The 22,687-nt window shown below is 45.1% G+C and overlaps 1 protein-coding gene across 1 annotated transcript in view; it reads left to right on the top strand.

Moving 5' to 3' along the window:
* The first annotated feature begins 1,731 nt into the window (after positions 1-1,731).
* espn (espin) overlaps positions 1,732-22,687 on the top strand; it is a 200,799-nt gene continuing 179,843 nt past the window's right edge. The window contains exons 1-2 of the mRNA XM_063032821.1: positions 1,732-2,116; positions 17,417-17,610. Of these exons, the coding sequence (XP_062888891.1) occupies positions 1,823-2,116; positions 17,417-17,610 (488 nt within the window). The 5' untranslated portion in view covers positions 1,732-1,822. The remainder of the gene's footprint in view (positions 2,117-17,416; positions 17,611-22,687) is intronic.

The following is a 22,687-nucleotide window of genomic DNA, read 5'->3' as shown; positions in this document are numbered from 1 at the left end:
TGGATCCAGACTGGGTATTAGTTTTAGCACATGCACATCCAGGGAGCGAGAGTGAGAGAGCACAGCTCGCCGTACAGAGCTTCCAAAACAGCCCATCCCCTGTTCCAGACATTCCATTCTCTCCTTTCACATTTCAGTTGGGAGCACCGGCCCAGAATCAGCCCGTCCACAGGGCCGCGAAACCGTGGAGCCCTGAAGGCATGCTCGTCTGCTAGTCTGCGTCCTTGCGATGCCGAAAAGCGGCCGGGCGTGAGCCCCTGGCAGCGGGGCCCCAGCACCGCAAAGGACCGAAGCCCGAGTGTAACTCCAGGTCAGGGTCTTCAGCAGAACCCCATCCATCCCGAAAAGGAAAAGGAGAGACATCGAAGGTAGAAAGTAAGCTGTTTTATTGTAGATGAACACAGAGGAGTCGCAGTTTAGTAGTCATCATTATCTGCTGCGTCGTATGATGTAGGCGATCATGCTCTTTCCTTGACCATGATTGTTCTTGGCAAATTTTTCTGCAGAAGTGGTTTGCCATTGCCTTCTTCCGGGCCGTGTCTTTACAAGATGGATGGCCACAGTCATTGTCCAATACAGTACTCTTCAGAGATTAATTGCCTGTGGTGTCAGTGGTCATATAACCTGGACATGTGATATGCACCATACAACCACCCACCATCTGCATCCATGGCTTCGCATGACCCGGATCGGGTGGGGGGGGGCGCTAAGCAGGTGCTAGACCTTGCCCCAAGGTGACCTGCAGGCCAGCAGAGGGGAGCAGCACCTTACATCTCCTTTGTCAGAGACATATCTCCACCCCACCACCCGAAACTCTGGTAGAGAAAAGGCAATTAATGCTCTGGAATAGAACAAGACAAGCATCATTGCATTACAGTGTCATAGGAGCAGAATCAGGCCATTCGGTCCATCTAGTTTGCTCTGCTATCCCATCACGACTTTATTATTATCCTTCTCAACCCCATCCTTTCTCCCCGTAACCTTTGCCACCATTGCTGAACAAGAACTTATCAACCTGTGTTTTAAATCAATACCAGAACGGGAGGTTTTGAGCTGTAAGGAGAGATTGGATAGGCTGGGACATTTTTCCCTGGAGCGTAAGAGGCTGTAGGGATGACTTTATAGCGTGAGGGGCATAGATAAACTGTATGGCGACAGCTTTTTCCTCGGGGTAGGGGAGTCTAAAACTAACGTGGGAAAGATACGATTTAAAAGGCACCCGAGAACCGATCTTCTGATGCAGGGGTTGGTAAGTACAGGGAACGAGATGCCAAAGGAAATGATGGAGGCGGGTATAATTACAACGTGTAAAATACGTTAAATACGAGGGATAAGGGTCAAACATAGGAAAACGGGTCGAGCACAGGTCAGCATGGACCAGTTGGGCGGAAGGGCCTGATTCCGTGCTGTATTACTATAACATCAAATGAAGGCAAACCTACAATTGAGGAATAAAACTTATTTTAGCACCACGAGGATATTTAAAGGCCTTCAGTGTAAAATGGCTATTTGAAGCAGTGGTCAAGAGCAGGAATTCACGTGAATTCGGTGTCAGAGCAGGGCAGATCCCAACAAACTCGGGCCAGGGAACGCAGCCGCCCGGGGACTGGTTGAACCGTTGCTTGTTGACTGCTGTTCCGCCGAACTGGTGCCGCCTCTCTCATAGATTATTCACGTCCTCAGTAATTAAATATTCAGCATGGTACAGACCCTGCGGGATTCGGTCAGGAACGGGCGCCAGAGTGAAATGGTCACGCACAAAAAGTGAAGCGTCCGAAGGAAATCGTAACAGATGATTTGAACAAGTACACAAGAGTATAAAATGGTTTTGGACCCCTCTCTGGTTGCTGCCAGGAACGGCGACCTGCAAACGTTGCAGACGCTGCAAAATGAGGGCGTCCTCTTGCAGAAAGTGACCGATCACCTCGGAGCTTCGCCGGTGCATCACGCCGCCCGCTCCGGGAGTCTCGACGCCCTGAAGTACCTGGTAGAAGAGGCGAAACTCGCCGGGAATAAGCGTGCCAGGAACGGGGCAACTCCGGCGCACGACGCGGCTGCCACCGGCAATCTGGTGTGTTTGCAGTGGCTGCTGTCAGCGGGAGGATGTCAGACACAGGTAGGGAGACCGGCACTAAGGGAGGACGTTGGAGAGGGTGACTCCAGGAGAGCTTTTTCTAGATGGGATTGAGGTAGTCACTCTGGGCTCTAACGGTGGAATCTGGGGCCAAGGGGCAGTCGGGTTATTATCCAAAGTGGGGAGGACATGAGACGGGGAAACGAGCCTGAGTTCCTATCACCGGCACATCCACTGGATGCAGAGAAGATGAACACGTTCCTCCGGAATATCTCTGCCCACACGTAGTGAGTTCACCCTCCGTAACAGTACAGTAATGGGATCCTACCGCGCTCTAATGTTTCCATTAGTCCGCCTCGTGCGTATTACAGTGTGGATAGCAGTGAAAATATACAAAGACTATGTGGCCATTCGAAGCAGGATGGTGGGAGAGGTCCAGGTCATTCAGCGTGTTTGGCACTCATTTTTATCGTGCTGTGAATTGTTTAAATATCCAGCAAGTGGAATGACCAGACTCTGAGAGAACTGGTTATAAAGAGAATTGGGGTTTACTCTCCAAGCTGCTTCTTCTACCAAGTTCATTTACTTGGTTTATACAACCTTGACCTTACCAAGGAGTGAGACAGCGCAGAAGATGGACACTGTGTGGAACTTGGGCAAAACCAAGAGCCTGCTCCTATTAATCATTCGAGGCATCTCTTGCTGCTTCCCGTTGCGTTCTGCGTTACTTTTCCTTTGATTCTTAAAGTTCTTTCCTCCAGTGCTACGTTTTCCTTTGTAAGGTGCCCTCCTGGGTTTCATTTCTCTTTGTAAATCTTCACCCTATCATGTGTAATCCCCCTGCAACTCCCTGCAAACCCTTCGCCTATTGTGTAACTCCCTGACCTGCGTCCATTATTTCCCATGCAGCTCCCTCCTATTGGTTAATAATTGCCTCCTGAATGCCCCCCAATCTTGCCCCTTATTTCACGCAGTTCAAGCTCTCATCCTTAGAGTCATAGAAAAGTGCAGCCCAGAAACAGGCCATTCAGCCTATCTAGTATATGCTGAGCATTTTAAAACCGCCTACTCCCATCGACCTACGCGGAGACCATTGCTTCCCCCCCTCCCCAATACCTCCACCATCCATATACTGATCCAAAGTTCTCTTAAATGTTGAAATCGAGCTCGCATGCATCACTTGTGCTGGCAGCTCATTCCACACTCTCACGGCCCTCTGAGTGAAGAAGTTTCCCCTCATGTTCCATTTAAACTTTTCACCTTTCACCCTTAACCCATCTTTTAGCTTGCCCATTGCTGCGATCTCCTCCAACACTTTATTTCTGGACTCTCCAAATCCGGACCACCTCATCATCCCTGACCCTGTGCCTTCAACTATCAAGACCCTGAAGACTGGAATTCACTTCTTCAATAAATGATTCCATGTTTAAGAATGTGGGCTCTTAACATAAAGAATTTCTTTTTGGACAGTCCTGTGAAAGTCACTAACACGAGAGATTGTACAGATAACACATACAAGATGCTGGAGGAACTCAGCAGGCCAGACAACATCCGTGGAAAACAGTACAGTCGACATTTTGGGCTGAGGCTCCTCATCAGAATCCTGCTGAAGGGTCTCAGCTCGTTTGTAATCTTTTCCATAAACACCACCTAGTCTACTGAGTTCCTCCAGCATTTTGTGTGTGTTGTTTGGATTCAAGATTCAAGGATTCAAAATTCAAAAAACTTTATTGTCATTCTAACCGTACATCAGCTCTGCAGGGCAGAGTGAGACAGTGTTTCTCAGGAGCAGTGCAATCATAACATAACAAACGCAACACTAAATAATAAACATAACAATAAATAGATGCTGGAAATCCAGAGTAACACACATACACAAAGTGCTAGAGGAACCCGGCAAGCCAGGCACTGTCTATGAAGAGGAAATAACAGTTGATGTTTTGGGCTATGAGTCTTCATCAGGACTCACTGATCAAGCCATCCCTGACCATACACTTCCTACACCATATTCCATCTGCCATTTCTTTGTCGATTCTCCTAATCTGCCCAACTCCTTCTGTGTATTCCCTACTTCATTCACATTATCCTGCTCCTCCCAGCTGTTTTTGTATCATGCACACCATGGATTTGCATCATGGATGGCCCTGGAAGTCATGGATGTCTCTGCTCTGCTCCTACTCTAGAGCTTCTGCCATGGCTGGTGAGGCCAAAATAGGAGCTTTTGACTCTGCCCACAGGTGGAGCATGAGGTGTTTCTCGGGACAATTGGCTTGGCAATTTGGGAGGTGGTACACTTATTCAGCTTCTGTGTTTTCTGTTAAAAATCATGAGCTTCCCTGTCCCACCCCAAATATTCCTTCTCCAGTTTGCACAGTCATTGCCCAGGAATTCCTGCAAGCCAGTAGGCATAGAACATCGAGCATATGAGATTACTGCTCTGGCCCTTCAGCCCACAATGTTGTACTGACCTTTTAACTAAGATCAACCTTGTACTTCACTCCTGCATGTGCCTATCTAAGAGTTTCTTAACTGCCCCAAGTATATCTGCTTCTACCACCACCTCTACTGGCAGGGTGTTCCTCAAACCCACCACTCTTTGTGTATTTAAAAAAAAATTCCCTCTGACATCCCATCTATACTTTCTTCCAGTCGCCATAAAATTATACTTCCTTCGTATTAGCCATTGCTGCCCTGAGTAAAAGTCTCTGGCTATCCACTGAATCCATGCCCCTTACCATCTTTTACACCTCTATCCAGTCACCTCTCATCCTCTTTCTCTCCAAAGAGAGAAGACCTTACTCGGCTTTTCCCCATAAGACGATGCACATTTCCAAGGAAGCTTTGGGAACTGCCTCAAATCATTGACCTGTGTGCCTGGTAAGAGAGGACTTTAGAACACAGCAACAGGTTTCTTTGTCCAACAGTGTTCTGTTCCAAACAAAAGAAAAATATCACCTTTCTTCCCCTCATCTTAACAACATTGTCCTTCCATCCTTGCTCACAGCTTGTTCCATCTTCTCCTTAAATACATAAACGTTCCCCAGAAGTCAACATTTCGCAAGGGTTTATGTTGGGTCTGCTGCTTTACATGTTGTATGTTAGTGGTCTGCATGCCAGAACTGATGGCTTTGTGGATGATACAAAGATAAGTGGAGGGGCAGGTAATGTTGAGGAAGATAGGGAGTCAGCAGAAGAACTTGGACAGATTTGGGGCGGCACGGTAGCATAGTGGTTAGCACAATGCTTCACGGTACCAGTGACTCGGGTTCAATTCCTGCCGCAGCCTGTAAGGAGTTTGCATACTCTCCCCGTGACCATGTTCCTCCCAGAGCCCCACGACGTACTGGTTGGCAGGTCAACTGGTCGTTGTAAATTGTCCTGTGATTAAGCTAGGATTAAATTTGGGGGAATTGCTGGGAGGTGCGGCTTGAAGTGCTGGAAGGGCTTATTCTCCGCTGTACTTCAATTTAAAAAAAAAAGATGGAATACAGTATAGGGAAGTGTATGGTCATGCACTCCTGTAGAAGGAATAAATGATGATTGTTTAAACAGGGCGTGAATTCAGAAATTGGAGGTACATAGGGTCTTGGGATTTTCTAGAAGTTAACTTGCAAGTTGAATCAGTAGTAAGGAAGGCACTTTGGCTGCATATTATTTTTCACAGCCTGTGAGAACTTTTTGAGGTGTTTACAATTTAGGAAATGGTACAGAAGTATGAAAAGCAGGCATCATAATGTAAGCATTATTTACCTGTGTTGTGTGGAACATTTGCTGAGTTTCATAAGGTATTTTGCAGTTACACTCCCTGTGGGATATTGTATCTTAAAAGCAGTCAAATCTACAGTTGAGATGTAGGAGGAACCATCCTCTATCTAGTCTGTGACTCTATAGTTTGAGGGGCATGGTCCAAACACAAGCTAATGTGACTAGCTCAGATGGGCGACCCAGACCATAAGACTTGGGAGCAGAATTAAGCCATTCAATCCATCAAGTCGGCTCTGACATACAATCATGGCTAATTTATTTTCCTTGTCAATCCTATTCTCATGCTTTCTCTCCATAATCCCTGATGCCCTTACTAATCACGAGTCTAACAATGTCCACTTTAAATATACACAATGGCTTGGCCACATTGTTGTCTGTGGCAATAAATTCCACAGATTCACAAGTTTCAGTGAAATCCCCCCTTATTCTTTTAAATTCCAGTGAGTTTAGGACTAGTCATCAAAAGCTCCTTATATTTTAATCCCTTCATTACTGCGATCAGCCTCTGGACCCTCTCTGCAGCCAACACAACCTTTCTCAGATTGTTCGTTCGTTATGTGCCGTGTCCTATGACATGGGCGATCATGGTCTTTCCATTGACCATGATTGTTCTTAGCAAGCCACTTCTGTAGAAAAATTTGCCATTTCCTTCTGGGCAGTGTCTTTACAAGATGGGTGACCCCAGCCATTTTCAATACTCTTCAGAGATTGTCTGCCTGGTGTCTGTGGTCACATAACCAGGATTTGTGATCTGCACTAGCTGCTCATCCACCACCTGCTCCCTTGGCTTCACATGACCCTGATCACATGGGGGGGGTGGGGTGGCTAAGCAGGTGTTAGACCTTGCCCAAGGGTGACCTGCATCTAGCCAAGGGAAGGAACACCTTATGCCTTACACATGTCTCCACCCCACCACCCACTTTTTAGATACGGGACCCAAAACCTCTCCCAGTACTCCAAATGTGGCCTGACCAAAGTCTTAAAAAGCCTTGGCATTATATCCCTGCTTCTTTATTCTAGTCCTCTGGAAATGAATGCTAACATTGCATTGCCTTCCTTACCACCTGCAATGTTGATACAAGGCCAAGGTACTACATTGGACAGAGAAGAAAAGGCCACAAAAATTGGACTGGAACTCTTCCAACTGCCCAAGTCACCCCTCCTACACTATCTCTCTTCCCCAACTCTCCCACCAGCACTGGGCATACATGCCAACACCAGCACAAATTCTCACTGCCCATGGGGGAGGCTTTATGATGACTTGCTATAGTTTTAATTTGCTCATATCCCTACCAGCTAACTCTGCAGTTTAGTGCTTGTAATATGCTGATGACACACTGTTAACTGTCAGGGTAATCTACTTTACCTATATATAGTCTCCTCCAAATCCTCCATAATACAGTCTACACTAAAGCAGGATATTGGTTAATGGCAGGATTACACAAAGCAAATTAGTCTCCAAAATGTCTACTGTTGGTTCACTCCCTCATGTGTATCTTCCATAAATGTGCTCAAACTTAAACGTGACGCACTTTAGAAATTAAAACAGCATCGACACAGTCACCCACTTTTCTCAAAACCCATGTAATAGAATCAGGTTTATTATCACTGGCATGTGTCGTGAAATTTGTTAACTTAGCAGCAGCAGATCAATACAATATATACTAGAGAAGAAGAGGGGAAAAAATAAAATTATAATAATAAATATATAATTAAATCAATTACAGTATATGTATATTGAATAGATTAAAAATCATGCAAAAACAAATAATATATATTAAAAAAGTGAGGTCATGTTCTTGGGTTCAATGTCCATTTAGGAATCGGATGGCAGAGGGGAAGAAGCTGTTTCTGAATCGCTGAGTGTGTGCCTTCAGGCTTCTGTACCTCCTGCCTGATGGTAACAGTGAGAAGAGGGTATGCACTGGGTGCTAGAGGTCCTTAATAATGGATGCTGCCTTTCTGAGACACCGCTCCTTGAAGATGTCCTGGGTACTTTGCAGGCTAGTACCCAAGATGGACCCAACTAAACTTACAACCCTCTGCAGCTTCTTTTGGTCCTGTGCAGTAGCCTCCTTCCCCCATACCAGACAGTGATGCAGCCTGTCAGAATCTCTCCATGGTGCATCGATAGAAGTTTTTGAGTGTTTTGTTGACATACCAAATCTCTTCAAACTTCTAATGAAGTATAGTCGCTATGTTGCCTTCTTTATAACTGCATCAATATGTTCGGACCAGGTTAAGTCCTCAGAGATCTCGACACCCACGAACTTGAAACTGCTCACTCTCTCCACTTCTGATCCCTCTGAGGATTGGTATGTGTTCCTTTGTCTTGCCCTTCCTGAAGTCCACAATCAGCTCTTTGTAAGGGGTGATTTCAGAAACTATTTGTTGGGATTTTGTAAATCAGTGCTGCATTTAAGTTGGTTGTCAATTAGTCTATCAAAACATGGTCTAAACCTGCCCTCAGTGCCCAGTTCTTCTCTGCAAACTGCTTTGCTTTGTGTCGCTCTGTCCTAAGTTCTGCACAAGTTGTTCCGACTGAAAAGCTTCATGTTTAGTAGCTCAACCCTACTGTACTTCAGGACTGACCTACTTCTCTCATCTGGCTTTAGCCAGATACTAATTGAAACAGAGGGCATGTTAATAAGTTCTCTTTTTGTCTCTCCTCCCCACGCGCTCTCTCTCCCACACAGCCCAATCTCAGTCATAAACCTGCTCCAAGCTCCCTAGACCAGTGATTCAGTCACAATGCAACAGAGATGAAATTAGCTTTTATTGTCTGGTAATATAGAGGGATTATATTGCGCTAAACTTGATTGTTTGCTTAAATTTTCCTTCCTCAAGTTTTGCAAGGCTTCAATGACTGTGTGGACTGATTACCTATTTTTAGAAATAAAATTCAGAGAAGCATAAGCAGGGAAGCAGGCCCTTCAGCCCATCAAGTTTGTGCAGACTGTCAAGTATCCATTTGCACTAATTTTGAATTGATCTCATTTTTGTTCTCTCCACACTCCCAACTACACTGCACTAGCTTGGTAGGTCTTACAGATCATTCTGCATTGTTGTTGTTTTACCTTATTCCAGCTCAGGGCCCTGTGTGTAATGATCCGATCTCTCTGAACAGTATGCAAGACAAGCTTATTATTGGATCTTGCTGCACATGACAATAATATACCAATACCAGTTTTTACCAATGGACGAGAGACTATTTACAGTGGATTTTTTAACCTAATTCACATATTTGGGATGTGGCAGGAAACTGGAGCTGCTGGTAAAAACACAGGGAGCATGTCGAAAGCTGTACAGATAATGCAAGTGGCCAGGGTTGAACCAGGGTTAATGGACTAGTGAAGTAACTGCAGTCCCTGCTGTGCTAATCTTTGAGCCAGTAATTAATAATAATATTAATCTCTGGGTTGGGTGTATCTGGTGTCCAGGGAAGGGTACTCATCTCTCAAGGAGGGGCTTGGCTTGTCGATTCTGGGACAGCTCACTCACCTCTGGTCCCCACCGACACTCAGCTCTCACCTGTGACTCCAAATAGCTGTTTGCCTACCCCATCCCGCACAGCGTTTCGACAGGTGGGCCTAACCAGCTGACGGTAGTCAGTGGACCTCTGTGGAGAGCGAGGGGCATGACAAGGCATATCAGACATCATGGTCATCCAGTGCAGCCAAGGAAGACTCCAGTTGTGACGACTACTGGACTTGAACTTATGAGATCGAGAGAGTGGAATTGTCCCAGTGCAATGGCTCTCACTTCAAAAGATCTGCACACATTTCCTTTCATCGTCCGATATGACTGACAACCAATCAATTTTTGGGTTTTCAGATCAATTATATCAATATTATCATCTGTATTCACACCCTTTTACACTCCTATGTTTGCATTCTCACTTTCTAACTATCCTATTAACCTGCCATCTTTATGACTTTGATAACTTTATATCCATGGCAACATGGGCCTCGTTCTTTCACAGGTACCTGTCCCTCACCCTTCCTCTCTCTTTCTCCATTGTGGCAAGGCATCTTCGTCCTAAAACCTGAACCGTTTCTCTTTCCGCAGGAGCTGTCGGACCTGCTGAGTGTTTCCGAGGCTCGTTTTTTTTTTGATGCAGGAATCGGCGCTGAATTAACCGATGTACAATCGTAGGGAAGCAGCCTCTCCCACCGCATGCACGCACCAGCACACCATGAGCCCACTTCCACTTGAGAGGGCGGGAAGGACTTTGAGAACCAGCATCTCCTTGATCGCAGTGCAAAACTGAGCTACTGAAAGTCTGAAGTAAAACAGAAAATACTGGGGATATTCAGTCAGTCAGGTGAAATTAATGAAGATAGAATGAGATGACACATGATCGTTGATCTAGAAAGTTAATTTGCTTCTTGCTCTACAGTGTTTAAGTGAACTGTGAAGTATTCCCCCGCATTTTTTGTTTCCTTTCTGTCAGTATTGTGTGTGTTTGTGTGTGTGTGTCTTAGTTCTAGATTGGTGTCTTGCCTTCTTAAACTTTGAATCATAAATTCATACAACACAAAAACAGGCCTTTTGCTGAGGCCTGTTGACTGCAGTGTCACTCATCCATGCTGACTGAATGTTAATGGCTTTGTGGCCAAGTTAGTGGATGATATAAAGATGGGTTGTGCAGCAGGCAATGCTGAGGAAGCAGGGTTTCCGCAGAAGGACTTGGATCAGGAGAATCGGCAAAAAAGTTGGAATGTAATGTCGGAGTTCAGAGTTCAATTCTGTCATCATCTGTAAGGAGCGTGTACGTCCTCCCAGTGGAACGTTTGGGTTTTCCCCAGGTGCTCCGGTTTCCTCCCATAGTCCAAAGTTGCACTGGTTAGTAGGTTAATTGGTCATTGTAAATTGTCCCGTGATTAGGCTGGGGTTAAATCGGGGGTTGTTCGGCATTGCGGCTCGAAGGGCTGAAAGGGCTCGTTCTATGGTGCATCTCAAATGAAGTAAAAAATATATACATCAAAACATTAAAACATGCAGTGAAATTTGTCCATTGTGTCAATGACCAACACAGTCTGAGGATTGTGCTGAGGCAGTGCTCGTGTGTCCAGTGCCGACGTACTGTAGCATGCCATAACTTGCTAACACTAACCCATATGCAAATGGAACTTTGGCCTTCATTGCTAGAGGGATTGAATTTAAGAGCAGGGAAGTTATGCTGCAACTGTGCAGGGTTCTGGTGAGGCCACACCTTGGGTACTGCGTGCAATTCTGGTCTCCTTACTTGAGGAAGGATATACTGGCTTTGGAGGTGGTGTAGAGGAGGTTCACCAGGTTGATTCGAGAGATGAGGGGGTTAGAATATGAGGGAAGATTGAGTCGCCTGGGACTGTACTTGCTGGAATTCAGAAGGGTGAGAGGAGTTCTTAGAGAAACACATAAAATTAGGAGAGGGATAGATAAGATAGAGGCAGGAAAGTGGTTTCCACTGGTAGGTGAGATTAGAACTAGGGGACATAGCCTCAAGGTTTGAGGGAGTAAATTTAGGATGGAGATGAGGAGGAACTGCTTTTCCCAAAGAGTGGTGAATCTGTGGAATTCTCTGCTCAGTAAAGCAGTGGAGCCTACCTCAGTAGATATATTTAAGACAAGTTTGGATAGGTTTTTGCATAGTTGGGGAATTAAGAGTTCTGGGGAAAAGTCTGGTAGGTGGAAGCGAGTCCATGATCAGATCAGCCATGATCTTATTGAATGGCGGAACAGGCTCGACGGGCCAGATGGCCAACTCCTGCTCCTATTTCTTATGTTTTTGATGTATTTGGAATGTGGGAGGAAACTGGAGCACCTGGAGGAAACTGCGGGAATGTACATACTCTTACAGAGAGCGGTGGAAACTGAACCGGGGCCAATGCTCTAAAATGATTGCGCAAACTGCTACTCTACAGTGCTGCCCAGCTAGTCTACCCTCAATCACTCAATTCCAGAGGTGAGTTTTAGGGTTGATCTGAGAGGGACTGGCCTTGACTTCAAGGCAAAATTAGCTTGAATATGGCATCCAGGAACTCTGGAGTGATTAGGCTACAAGGGGATAATCCCCCAGTTGCTGGGGTCTTGCCCCTCACAAAGCAAGGAAGATGTGGCTGATGGAAGTCAACCACACCGGTCTCAGGTCAGCGGATTAACAAGGATGAGGGTGGGTGGCCCTCTCAGGTCAGCAAATTATTGGCAGAGTCCGGGATCTGAGTTCCACATGGGCAGGAGGTGTGAGAGCCAGTGATCACCTATTACACTAGTCAGCGAGACTGGCATTTAAAGGCATCTTATTTGGGGTCTCGTCATCAGCAAGTATGGAATTTGAGGCCTGGAGTTTGGGGTCCTCATCCAGGGGCCTCATTTGCCTTCAAAGAGCAAAACCCAAAGGTCGCTCAGAAGTCCAGAAGTGAAGCCCTGTGTCTGGACACTTGAGTCTCCAAATCCACCCGTGAGTTTGCTGGAGGCTGGAGGTGGCCTGTCCTGGGGTTGGGAGACTGTTTGTGTGCGTGGGTGGGTAGGTGGTAAGGAGGAAAGGGGCTTGCTTTCATGATGTTATGTTCTGTGTTGCGCTGCCAAGCATCGTGGGCATGCGAGGTTGGCACCAGGATGTGTGGCGACACTGACAGGCTGCCCCCAGCACATCTTGGGTTGTGTTAGTTGTTAATGCAAATGGTTATTTCACTATATGTTTCAATGTACATGTGGTAAATAAATGAATCTGATCTATGACTGTAGGGGTTCCTCAGGGCAGTGAAATGGGCCAGTCATCTTCTCCTGCTTTGTCAATATCCTCCTGTCCATCACAACATCAAGTGGGAATGTTACCTGATGATTGAAAATGTACCGGGGAGGCACTGCAGTACAATTGCTTTACGTGCAAATTGGGGTTCGATTCCCACCACAGTCTGTAAGGAGTTTGTACATTCTCCCTGTGACTTCATCCGTTTCCTCCCACATTCCAAAAGATGTACGGGTTAGGGTTAGTAATTGTGGGCATGCTATGTTAACGTTGGAGGTATGGCAACACCTGCAGGCTGCCTCCAACCCATCCCTGGTTGTTGATGCAAAATGATCCATTTTGCTGTATGTTTTGATGTACATGTTTCAAATAAAGCTAATCGTTAAATCTGTAGTTGCACATGTCTCCTACCTTGAAGTAGGAAGCATAGTAGCATAGCGGCTAGCACAGTGGTTTATAGTGCAGGTGACCTGGGTTCAATTCCCATCACTGCCTGTAAGGAGTTTGTACGTTCTCCCCATGACTGTGTGGGTTTCCTCCGGGTGCTCCAGTTTCATCCCACAGTCCAAAGATGTACTGGTTGGTAGGTTAGTTGGTCATTGGTAATTAGGCTAGGGCTGCTGTGCAGTGGGCCTTGAAGGGCTTATTCCACACTATCTCAATGAATAAATAAAACGAAGAATAAAAGAAAAAATCTGGTTCAGCTGCTGGAATCTTTACTTGTAATTGCTGAACTCGGGGTTGAGTCCAGTCTTTGTGCCCAGTCTTACAACATGGGAGAACATGGGGGATTTATTTGTGCAGCTCCTATGGGAGAGGTGAGTTCTATCCCTCTGTGGGCCTCGATTATCCACTAATTCCCAAATGCTAAACTGTCACTTGGGTTGACTGAGGACGTCATGAATGAGTCAATGGTATGGAAGTGTTCAACAAGTTTGGTTGGATTTATAAACATTCAAAGGCAGGAAAAGATGCTCTTATTCATCCAACTTATTCCACAGATTTCTGATGCTTCACGCATTCCTCAAAACTATGAGATCTCGGGCAAAAACAGTTAAAATGTGTGACAGTTTGGGAGGAAACAAAGATAAAGATTAGCTTTACTTGTCACATGTACATGGAAACATACAGTGAAATCCATCACCTGCTTCAATGATCAATGCAGTCTGAGGATGTGCCTGGGGCAGCCTGCATGTGTCGTCAAACATCTGCCACTAACATAGAATGCCCACAAATTACTCACCCTAACACGTCCATCTTCATACTGTGGGAGGAGACTGGAGCACCCAGGGGCGGGGCGGGGGAGCACACGCAGCCCTAGGAAGAATGCACAACTCCTTACAAACAGCAGTGGTAATTGAACCCTGATCACTGATTGCCTGTAAAGCATTATGGTAACTGCTTTGCTACCAGGTCACCCAGATGGTAAAATGGATGAGGAGAAGATGGCGGCGCGACACAGCGCGCGGCTGTTCCGAATTGATATCGTATCTGTGAAGTAGGATGCTGTGCACAATCCTGATTTGATGGAGACAGATGTGAAGAAGCAATGAGGAACATCTGGAGTAACTTCTGAAATGCCCGCTTCGCTGCCGCTGCTACTGTGCGATCGAGAATCTCTGGAGGGGAAGGCCCCAAATCCTCAGCTTTGCCTGTTGCCGGGGCCGGGGTCGAAGCGCTCGGCAGAGATGGTGCTCGGTGTCGGAGAGCTGGTCGGAGGCTCGGAGTTTTTGGAAGGACTCGGAGTCGGACTGTGGTCGGATGCTTCCAGGATGTTGCATAGGCAAGTTTGCGGCACTGGAGGTTCACCGTCTGCGTGAGATGATGGGACTTTCGAGAGACTCTGTGACTTTACTGTGCCGTGGTCTGTTCTTATCAAATTACGGTATTGCTTTGCACTGTTGTAACTATATGTTATAATTATGTGGTTTTTGTCAGTTTTTCAGTCTTGGTTTGTCATGTGTCTCTGTGATATCATTCTGAAAAAACATTGTATCATTTCTTAATGCATGCATTACTAAATGACAATAAGAGGACTGTGTGTCCTCATAATCTAATCTAATAATCTAATCTAATCCAATTATGATTTTAAAATATTTGTTCATTCATTATGTACTACGTGATATGATGCCGGTGATCATGGACTTTCCATGATCATGATTGTCCTTGGCAAATTTTTCTACAGAAGTGATTTGCCATTACCTTCTGGGCAGTGTCTTTACAAGACAGGTGACCCCAGCCATTATCAATACTCCTCATAAATTGCCTGGTGGCAGTGGTTGCATAACCAGGACTTGTGATATGCACCAGCTGCTCATACGACCATCCATCACCTATCCCCATGGGTTCACATGACCAGGGTTGGGAAGGCGGTGTTAAGCAAGTGCTACACCTTACTCGGGGGTGACCTGCAGGCTAACGGAGGGAAGGAGTGCCTTACACCTCCTTTAGTAGAGATGTATCTCCACCCCGCCAACCAAAAAATATTAGATGAAAACAAAAGGTTTTTGATGCTGAAAAGCCTTTGCTTCCTTAGGAGTTTGCGAAGACTCAGCGTGACATAGAACTCTGACGAACTTCTATATATGTGTAGTGGATTGTATATTAAGTGACTTCATCGCAACCTGATATGGAAACACCAATGCCCTTGTATGGAAAATCCTACAAATCATCATAGATAAAGTCCTCCCAACTATTGAGCACAGCTTCATGAAACACTGTGGTAGGAAAGCAGTGCACATTATCAGGGGCTTCCACCACACAGGACATGCTCTCTTCTCCCTGCTGCCATCAGGAAGAAGGTACAGGAGCCTCAGGACTCTCACCACCAGGTTCAAGAACAGTTATTGCCCCTCAACCATCAGGCTCCTGAGCCAAAGGGGATAACTTCACTCAACTTCCTTTGCCCCATCATTGAAATGCATTCACAACCAATGGAATCACTTTTAAGGACTCTTCCTTCATGTTCTTGTTATTTATTACTATTTATTTATACTTCCACTTGCACAGCTTGTTGCTTTCTGCACTCTGGTTGAATGTCCTCGTTGGGTGGTCTTTCATTGATTCTGTCTCCATTCTATAGATTTGTTGAGTATACCCACAAGAAAATGAATTTCAGGGGTGTATTTGGTGACAAATATGTACTTTGATAATAAAATTTACTTTGAATTTTGAAGATCAGTAAACTAAGGATTAGGTAATTTCAGAATTCAGTAAAGAGAACAAATGCATTGGCAGGGAAAGGGAAAGTTTAAAAAAAAAACAAATGTATGCTAATGTGAAACAATCTTCTTAAGCCCATCACCCCTACAGGGGCATAGCTGCCGACAGCAGCTGGCCAGCGTCCTCAGTCCTGGGCTATTCTCCCATGTTTGTTTTCAGGAGTTGCCCATTTTCTTGGTGTATCCTTGCTCTCCCAGGGTTGAGACCTTTGGAGCTTCTGTTGACAGTTTCAGTAGCTCTGAATTTTTATGGGATGGGGTTGGTAGCTCCAAGCCCTACTCTCCTCCTTTCACAGCTGGGCTTGTGGTGGAGTTAATGAGAAATAATCACAGATTGTAAAAGTATCCATGGACGTGTGAAAATGAAATAAACAGTTGTAGCATAATTAGTGGGTTGAAATAGCTGCTTGCATGCTTTCCATTCTGTATCATGTGGTGTTCAAGATGTAAAGACCAGCAGTCCAATGGCTTTTTAATTACTTTCTCCCTGTCCTTGACATTTTAGAACTATGAACATGAATTCCTAATTCTGTTTGGCCTCATTTCTCATGCGTTGGATGGAAATACATTTATTTTCATAAGGGAATGAGAGAAATGCTACAGAGAACATAAGCACAAGAGATTCTGCAGATGCTGGAAATCCAGAGCAATACACAAAATGCCGGAGGGACTCTGCAGGTCAGGCAGCATCTATGGACAGGAATAAAGAGTCTACTTTTCAGGCTAAGAAAGGGGGAAGAAGCCAGAATAAGAAGGTGGGGAGGGGGGTGCAGAACGGAGTACACGCTAGAAGCCAGCTAAAGGGAAGGTGAATGGGTGGCGTAAGAGGGGTGTGGAATGAACTGAGAAGCTGGGAGGTGATGGGTGGGAAAGGTAAAAGGCTGAAGAAGAAGAAGAAATCTGATGGAAAAGGAGAGTGGGGCATGGGATACAGGGAAGGAGGAAGGGCATCAGAGGGAGGTGTAAAGGAATAAATAGCCGATGTTTATTCCCCTCCATAAACGCTGACTGACCTGCTGAGTTCCTTCAAAATTTTTGTGTGTGTTGTTCTTGAGAGAACATTTTGATAAATATCTGGTCATCTGAGAAATATTCTTGGAAATTCCTTTTCACTCCCAAAGATAATTAAAATTAATTGTGATGTGAATAGTTTTATTCTGTATTTAGTGTAACCTGGTCTCTATTGCACGCTAAAACAACTCCAAATTCCCTTTAAAAGAATTCTGCAAAATGCCCATCCACCTCAGGTTCAGTTCTGGAGATTTGACCCTACTTCAGATAAGATCCTCATTCCCTCCCCCCCCCCCACCTTTTTTATTCTGGCATCTTCCCCCTCTTCCTCAGTCCCGTAGAAGGATCTCAGCCTGAAACATCGACTGTTTACCCTTTCGCATCGATGCTGAGTTCCTCCAGTGCCACACCCGAACACTTTCTTGTGTTTGGGCCCTTTTAGCCCGGCATGTTAACTAGGGTTCTGCAGACAGTGGGCTTTCTGTACACCTATTTTTGAAGCCTCAATGCGGCGGCCACGGCATCTTAATTGAAGTGTTAAGTAGCCATTTTGAAAAGAATCTGAGGTACTGACGGATTTATTTTTTTCCCCCTCTCCACTTTCTGCAGGATAAGGACAGCTCGGGGGCCACAGTTCTGCACCTTTCATCGTGGTTTGGGCATCACAGTGTCACAGAGTGGTTATTGAAGGAGGGGGGCAGTGACCCAGGAGGAGCAACGGATACCGGAGCCCTTCCCGTGCACTACGCGGCAGCCAAAGGTGACCTTCAGTCACTACGGCTCCTGCTCGAACAATGTCCCAAGTAAGTGATCACGGAAGAACCCAGACGGACTGAGGCTAATTGGTCAAATCAAAGATTCGAGATTGTTTAGTGTTATTTCCAGACTGGGGTATGAAGAGATATAAAATAAATGTTACTCTGGAACTGATGCAGCACAAAAAAAGATTAAGAAGACAGCAATAAAAACACAATAATGATAAATACATAAGATAGCTTATATACATTGATTGTATGTCTGTAAAGTGACGCTAGGCACAGGAATGTCTGTATGTAAAGTGACAACTTTAAAACAGGAAAAGTTTATGTAGCGGTGGTTATGGACGTGGAGGGGGTGAGTTAGTGGGTGGAGGTGTTGATTAATCTTACTGCTTGGGGAAAGTAACTGTTTTTGAGTCTGGTGGTCCTGGCATGGATGCTGTGTAGCCTTCTCCCTGGTAGGAGTGGACCAAACAGGCTTAAACAGGGTGATTGTGATCTTTTATGATGTTACTGGCCCTTTTCAGGCACCTTTCTTTATATATTGTAGAGCCTTCCTGTCCGCTGCGATGCAGTTTATGTACCATGCATGGGTGTCATTGTACACCAGTCGTTGAAAGTGGGCATGCGGGTACAGCAGGTGGTGAAAAAGGTGAATGGTATGCTGGCATTTATAGCAAGAGGATTCGAGTACAGGAGCAGGGAGGTACTACTGCAGTTGTACAAGGCCTTGGTGAGACCACACCTGGAGTATTATGTGCAGTTTTGGTCCCCTAATCTGAGGAAAGACATCCTTGCCATAGAGGGAGTACAAAGAAGGTTCACCAGATTGATTCCTGGGATGGCAGGACTTTCATATGAAGAAAGACTGGATCGACTAGACTTGTACTCGCTGGAATTTAGAAGATTGAGGGGGGATCTTTTTGAAACATATAAAATTCTAAAGGGATTGGACAGGCTAGATGCAGGAAGATTGTTCCCGATATTGGGGAAGTCCAGAATGAGGGGTCAAAGTTTAAGGATAAAGGGGAAGCCTTTTAGGACCAAGATGAGGAAAAACTTCTTCACACAGAGAGTGGTGAATCTGTGGAATTCTCTGCCACAGGAAACAGATGAGCCCAGTTCATTGGCTATATTTAAGAGGGAGTTAGATCTGGCCCTTGTGGCTGAAGGGATCAGGGAGTATGGAGAGAAAACAGGTACAGGGTTCTGAGTTGGATGATCAGCCATGATCATACTGAATGGCGGTGCAGGCTCAAAGGGCCAAATAGCCTACTCCGGCTTCTATGTTTCTATGTTTCCGTGCAGTGATCCAGCTTGCCAGGGTGCTCTCTTCCGTGCGCCTGTAGAATGATGAGAGTTTGGAGGTGCAAAGTCCAGCTGTCTTCAGCCTCCTTAGGAGGGAGAGGATTTGATAAGCTTTCCTGACTGTGTCAGATGTGTTCTGTGAGATGTGCATTTCCAGGAGTTGCAAAACCTTCATTATAACACCTCCAAACTTCACTGTCTGTTTCTGAGGTGAGCCAAGTCTGGTCAAGGGTAACAACTGACAGGTTGTGGATCCCTGCAATTTGAGACCCGTTCAGTTCTTGGGTGTATCAGTCAAAGTGGAGAAGAAAGCAGAGACACCGATTTTGGGGCAGCACTGAATCAGGAATAAGGACATTAGCAGGGATAATGGCGTCAGGTTAAAGGAATTGGAGAGATGAATGTGGTTTGGACAGTAATGTGGTTCTGCTTCACCGTTCGGAGTTTAACTGCTCATTCCTTCAGTAGAGCCTCCTAAAGTTCTATCCATGTCACAAGTTTTCATCTGGACCACGTTATTACCCTCTCGAAATCAGAATCAGGTTTGTTGTCACTGGCACAGTGTATCTCATGAAATTTGTTGTTTTGTGGCAGCAGTGCAGAGCAAGACATTAAAAAATTACTATGGGTTCAATATATTGCGCAAAAGAGGACGAGTGAGGTGGTATTCATGGGCCCTCCGTAAATCTGATGGCGGAGAGGAAGAAGCTGCTCCTAAAATGTTACATGTGTTTCTTAAGGCTCCTGTACCTTTTCCCTCATGGTAGTAGTAGTGAGAAGATGGCATATCCTGGACAGTGAGGGTCCTTAAGTGTGGGCACGTGGCCAAGTGGTTAAGGCATTGGACTAGCGACCTGAAGGTTGTGAGTTCGAGCCCCAGCCGAGGGAACGTGTTGTGTCCTTGAGCAAGGCACTTAACCACACATTGCTCTGCAACGACACTGGTGCCAAGCTGTATGGGTCCTAATGCCCTTCCCTTGGACAACATTGGTGTCATGGAGAGGGGGGACTTGCAGCATGGGCAACTGCTGGTCTTCCATACAACCTTGCCCAGGCCTACGCCCTGGAGAGTGAAGACTTTCCAGGTGCAGATCCATGGTCTTGCAAGACTAACGGATGCCTTAGAGGGTCCTTACTGATAGATGCTGCCTTCCTGAAGTGCCACATTTTGAAGGTGTCCTTGATGGTGGGGACGTTAGTGCCCATGATGGAGACGGCCTCTGCAGCCTTTTTTGATCCTGCACATTGGAGCCCCTGTCCCATTTGGTGATGCAACCAGTCAGAATACTCTCAACGTGACACCTGTCTGAATTTGCTCGTCTTTGGTGAACTCCTAATGAAGATTAGATGCTGGCCTGTCTACTTCACGATTTCAAACAAAGTTTCACTCCAGTCTTGACGATTTGATCTTTATGCTAGTCCAGGCAGGCAACACAGCTCTTATGGATGCGGAGAAATTATCATAAATTCTATTCACTTTCTTGCTGTAAACTGGCTGCAAGAAAGTGAATCTTAAGGTAGTACAGATTGAGTACCCATGATCCGAAAATCCAAAATCCAAAATTTTTTTGAGTGCTCACAAGATGTCACAAATGAAAAATTCCACAAGGAGCTGAGAGGGTTTCCAGGCAATGAATAGGACTCTGTGCACCACGGGCAGTTCTGAGAAGTGACCTCACAAAAGTACTGAACAGAAGTTAATGAAAAATAGACAAAACATAAAGCATAAAGCGAAGAATGAAGATCTCGGTCGAGAATTGAAAGAGGGGATTCCTCAGTATCGGAGTGAACATATATATGCTGCTTAATGGTGTGCTGTTCATGAAACAAGCAAAGGTTTATCACAACAAACTGAAAATTGAAGGTAGTTGCGAATATTCAGCAGGCTTGTTACAGAAATTTAAGAAAAGGCACAGCATTAAATTTTTAAAGACTTGTGATAAAGCATCTGCTGATCATGAAACAGCAGAGAAATTTATTGATGAGTTTGCCAAGATCGTTGTTGATGAAAATCTAACATGCTGAATGGTTGCATCAGTACATATACGTTTTCAACAAGTTTACGACAAAGACTGCTCACCGGTACACACAAATCCAGAGTCATAAATGATGGCGATCGCAAGCTATCTCATTATATATTCCAAAATCCAGCCCTAAGCATTTTGGATAAGGGGAACTCAACCTATATATTCTAACTGCAACTTTGAGGAAGAACTATCAAAGCTCAAAACGCAACAAAATGGGACTGATTGAACAAATGTTCTCTACAAAATCCAATGTAGTGACAGCAACAGGTACTACGTTGGTCAAACAGAAGGCATGACCCGCTGGTATCAGCTCACGAAGACGCAGAAGGACACTATTTCTATTGGACAACAGCCAGAGTCTTAACTCAAGCAAGAACTAAAAAAGAATGAGAATTTTTCGATGTGTGGTTCTCTACCATCAACAAACACATGAACATTGATCTGGTGTATGAACCCTTAAGAGGCAAACAATGACACCAAAAATCAATGAATCGCTAGTAATCTTGGGATCTGGACAGCGAAGCACACACTTTCAGTGGATCTCCCTCGAAACTAGCCGATCAGAATCTTCTACTGTTAAACTGTCCAGTGTTTTGAACAGCCAACCAGAGCACGATGTCTCATCAATATCCATTTGGACCCCAGAGAAGTATATGCGCCGGCCTTCTGAGGAGACAACACCCTCAACTGCGCACTGGTGATGGCTTCTCAACTGGAGCCAAAACATCTGCAAGCATTTTGCCAAGCTCGATGATCAACCTAACTTCCAAATACTGTAACGTATATGTACATTGATAATACATTTACTTAACTTGACTGGACTTCATCTGGATCCACACACTTGTCTCACTTGTCTCATAGTCTCCTGCCTCTCTTCACTAACCAGTTCTGTAGGAATTAATCTCTGGCTGTGATTGCTTCATGAAACACTGTATCCCCATAATTATCCCCATAATTATCCCCCTCCCTGGGGGATTGCCCTGTCTGAACTCCACATTCTGAGTCTAATTTCCTCGAGCATCACACATTGAATCAGCGGTTTCCAAACTTTTTAATGCCATGGACCCCGACCATTAACAAAGGGGTCTATGGACCCAAGGTTGGAAACTCCTGCACTAAATGCAGACTTAGTTGCCACGAATCTGAATGACCTATATTATCTCTCACATACTAAAGTTGAAAACTAGAGGACTTGGATTGAAGGATGAGATGGGAAAGATTTAAAGGGGACCTGCGGGGCTCTAATGCACAGAAGGTCATGGGGATAAGGAACTAACTGCAGGGGAAGATGTAGAGTTGGGTGCAGTCATAATGCTTAAAAGCCATTTGGAGAGAACATAGATAGAAAATCTTTAGAGAAATATGGGCCAAACATGGGCAAATAAGACTAAAATTATAGGCATCTTACAGTTATGGAGTTGCAGACTTCAACAGCACCCATGCCAGCCATAATGTCCACCAGCCCCATTTACCTGCACCTGCCCAATATCCCTCTAAACCCCTCCTATCAATATTTATATAATGTTCTAATGGTACCTGCTACAACCACTTTTTCTGGCAGCTCATTCCATGTAAGCACCTTCCTTGGCATAAAGAAGTTGTCCTTCTAGTCCTTTATAAATCTTTCACCTCTAATCTTAAACTTGCATCCATATTTTCTCTGGGGAAAAGACCATGTGCTCACACCCATGGTTGGCATGGATAAATTGGAATGAAGGGCCTGTTTCTGCCCTGCTCTGCCTGGCTTAATTTCAGTTATTTAATTCTGTAAATATTAAATATTAAAC

This window comes from Mobula hypostoma, chromosome 25 (assembly GCF_963921235.1).
Source record: "Mobula hypostoma chromosome 25, sMobHyp1.1, whole genome shotgun sequence".
In the NCBI taxonomy this organism is placed as follows: domain Eukaryota; kingdom Metazoa; phylum Chordata; class Chondrichthyes; order Myliobatiformes; family Myliobatidae; genus Mobula; species Mobula hypostoma.
The sequence above is the reverse complement of the archived record's forward strand: the minus strand, read 5'-3'. Positions and strand labels throughout refer to the sequence as shown.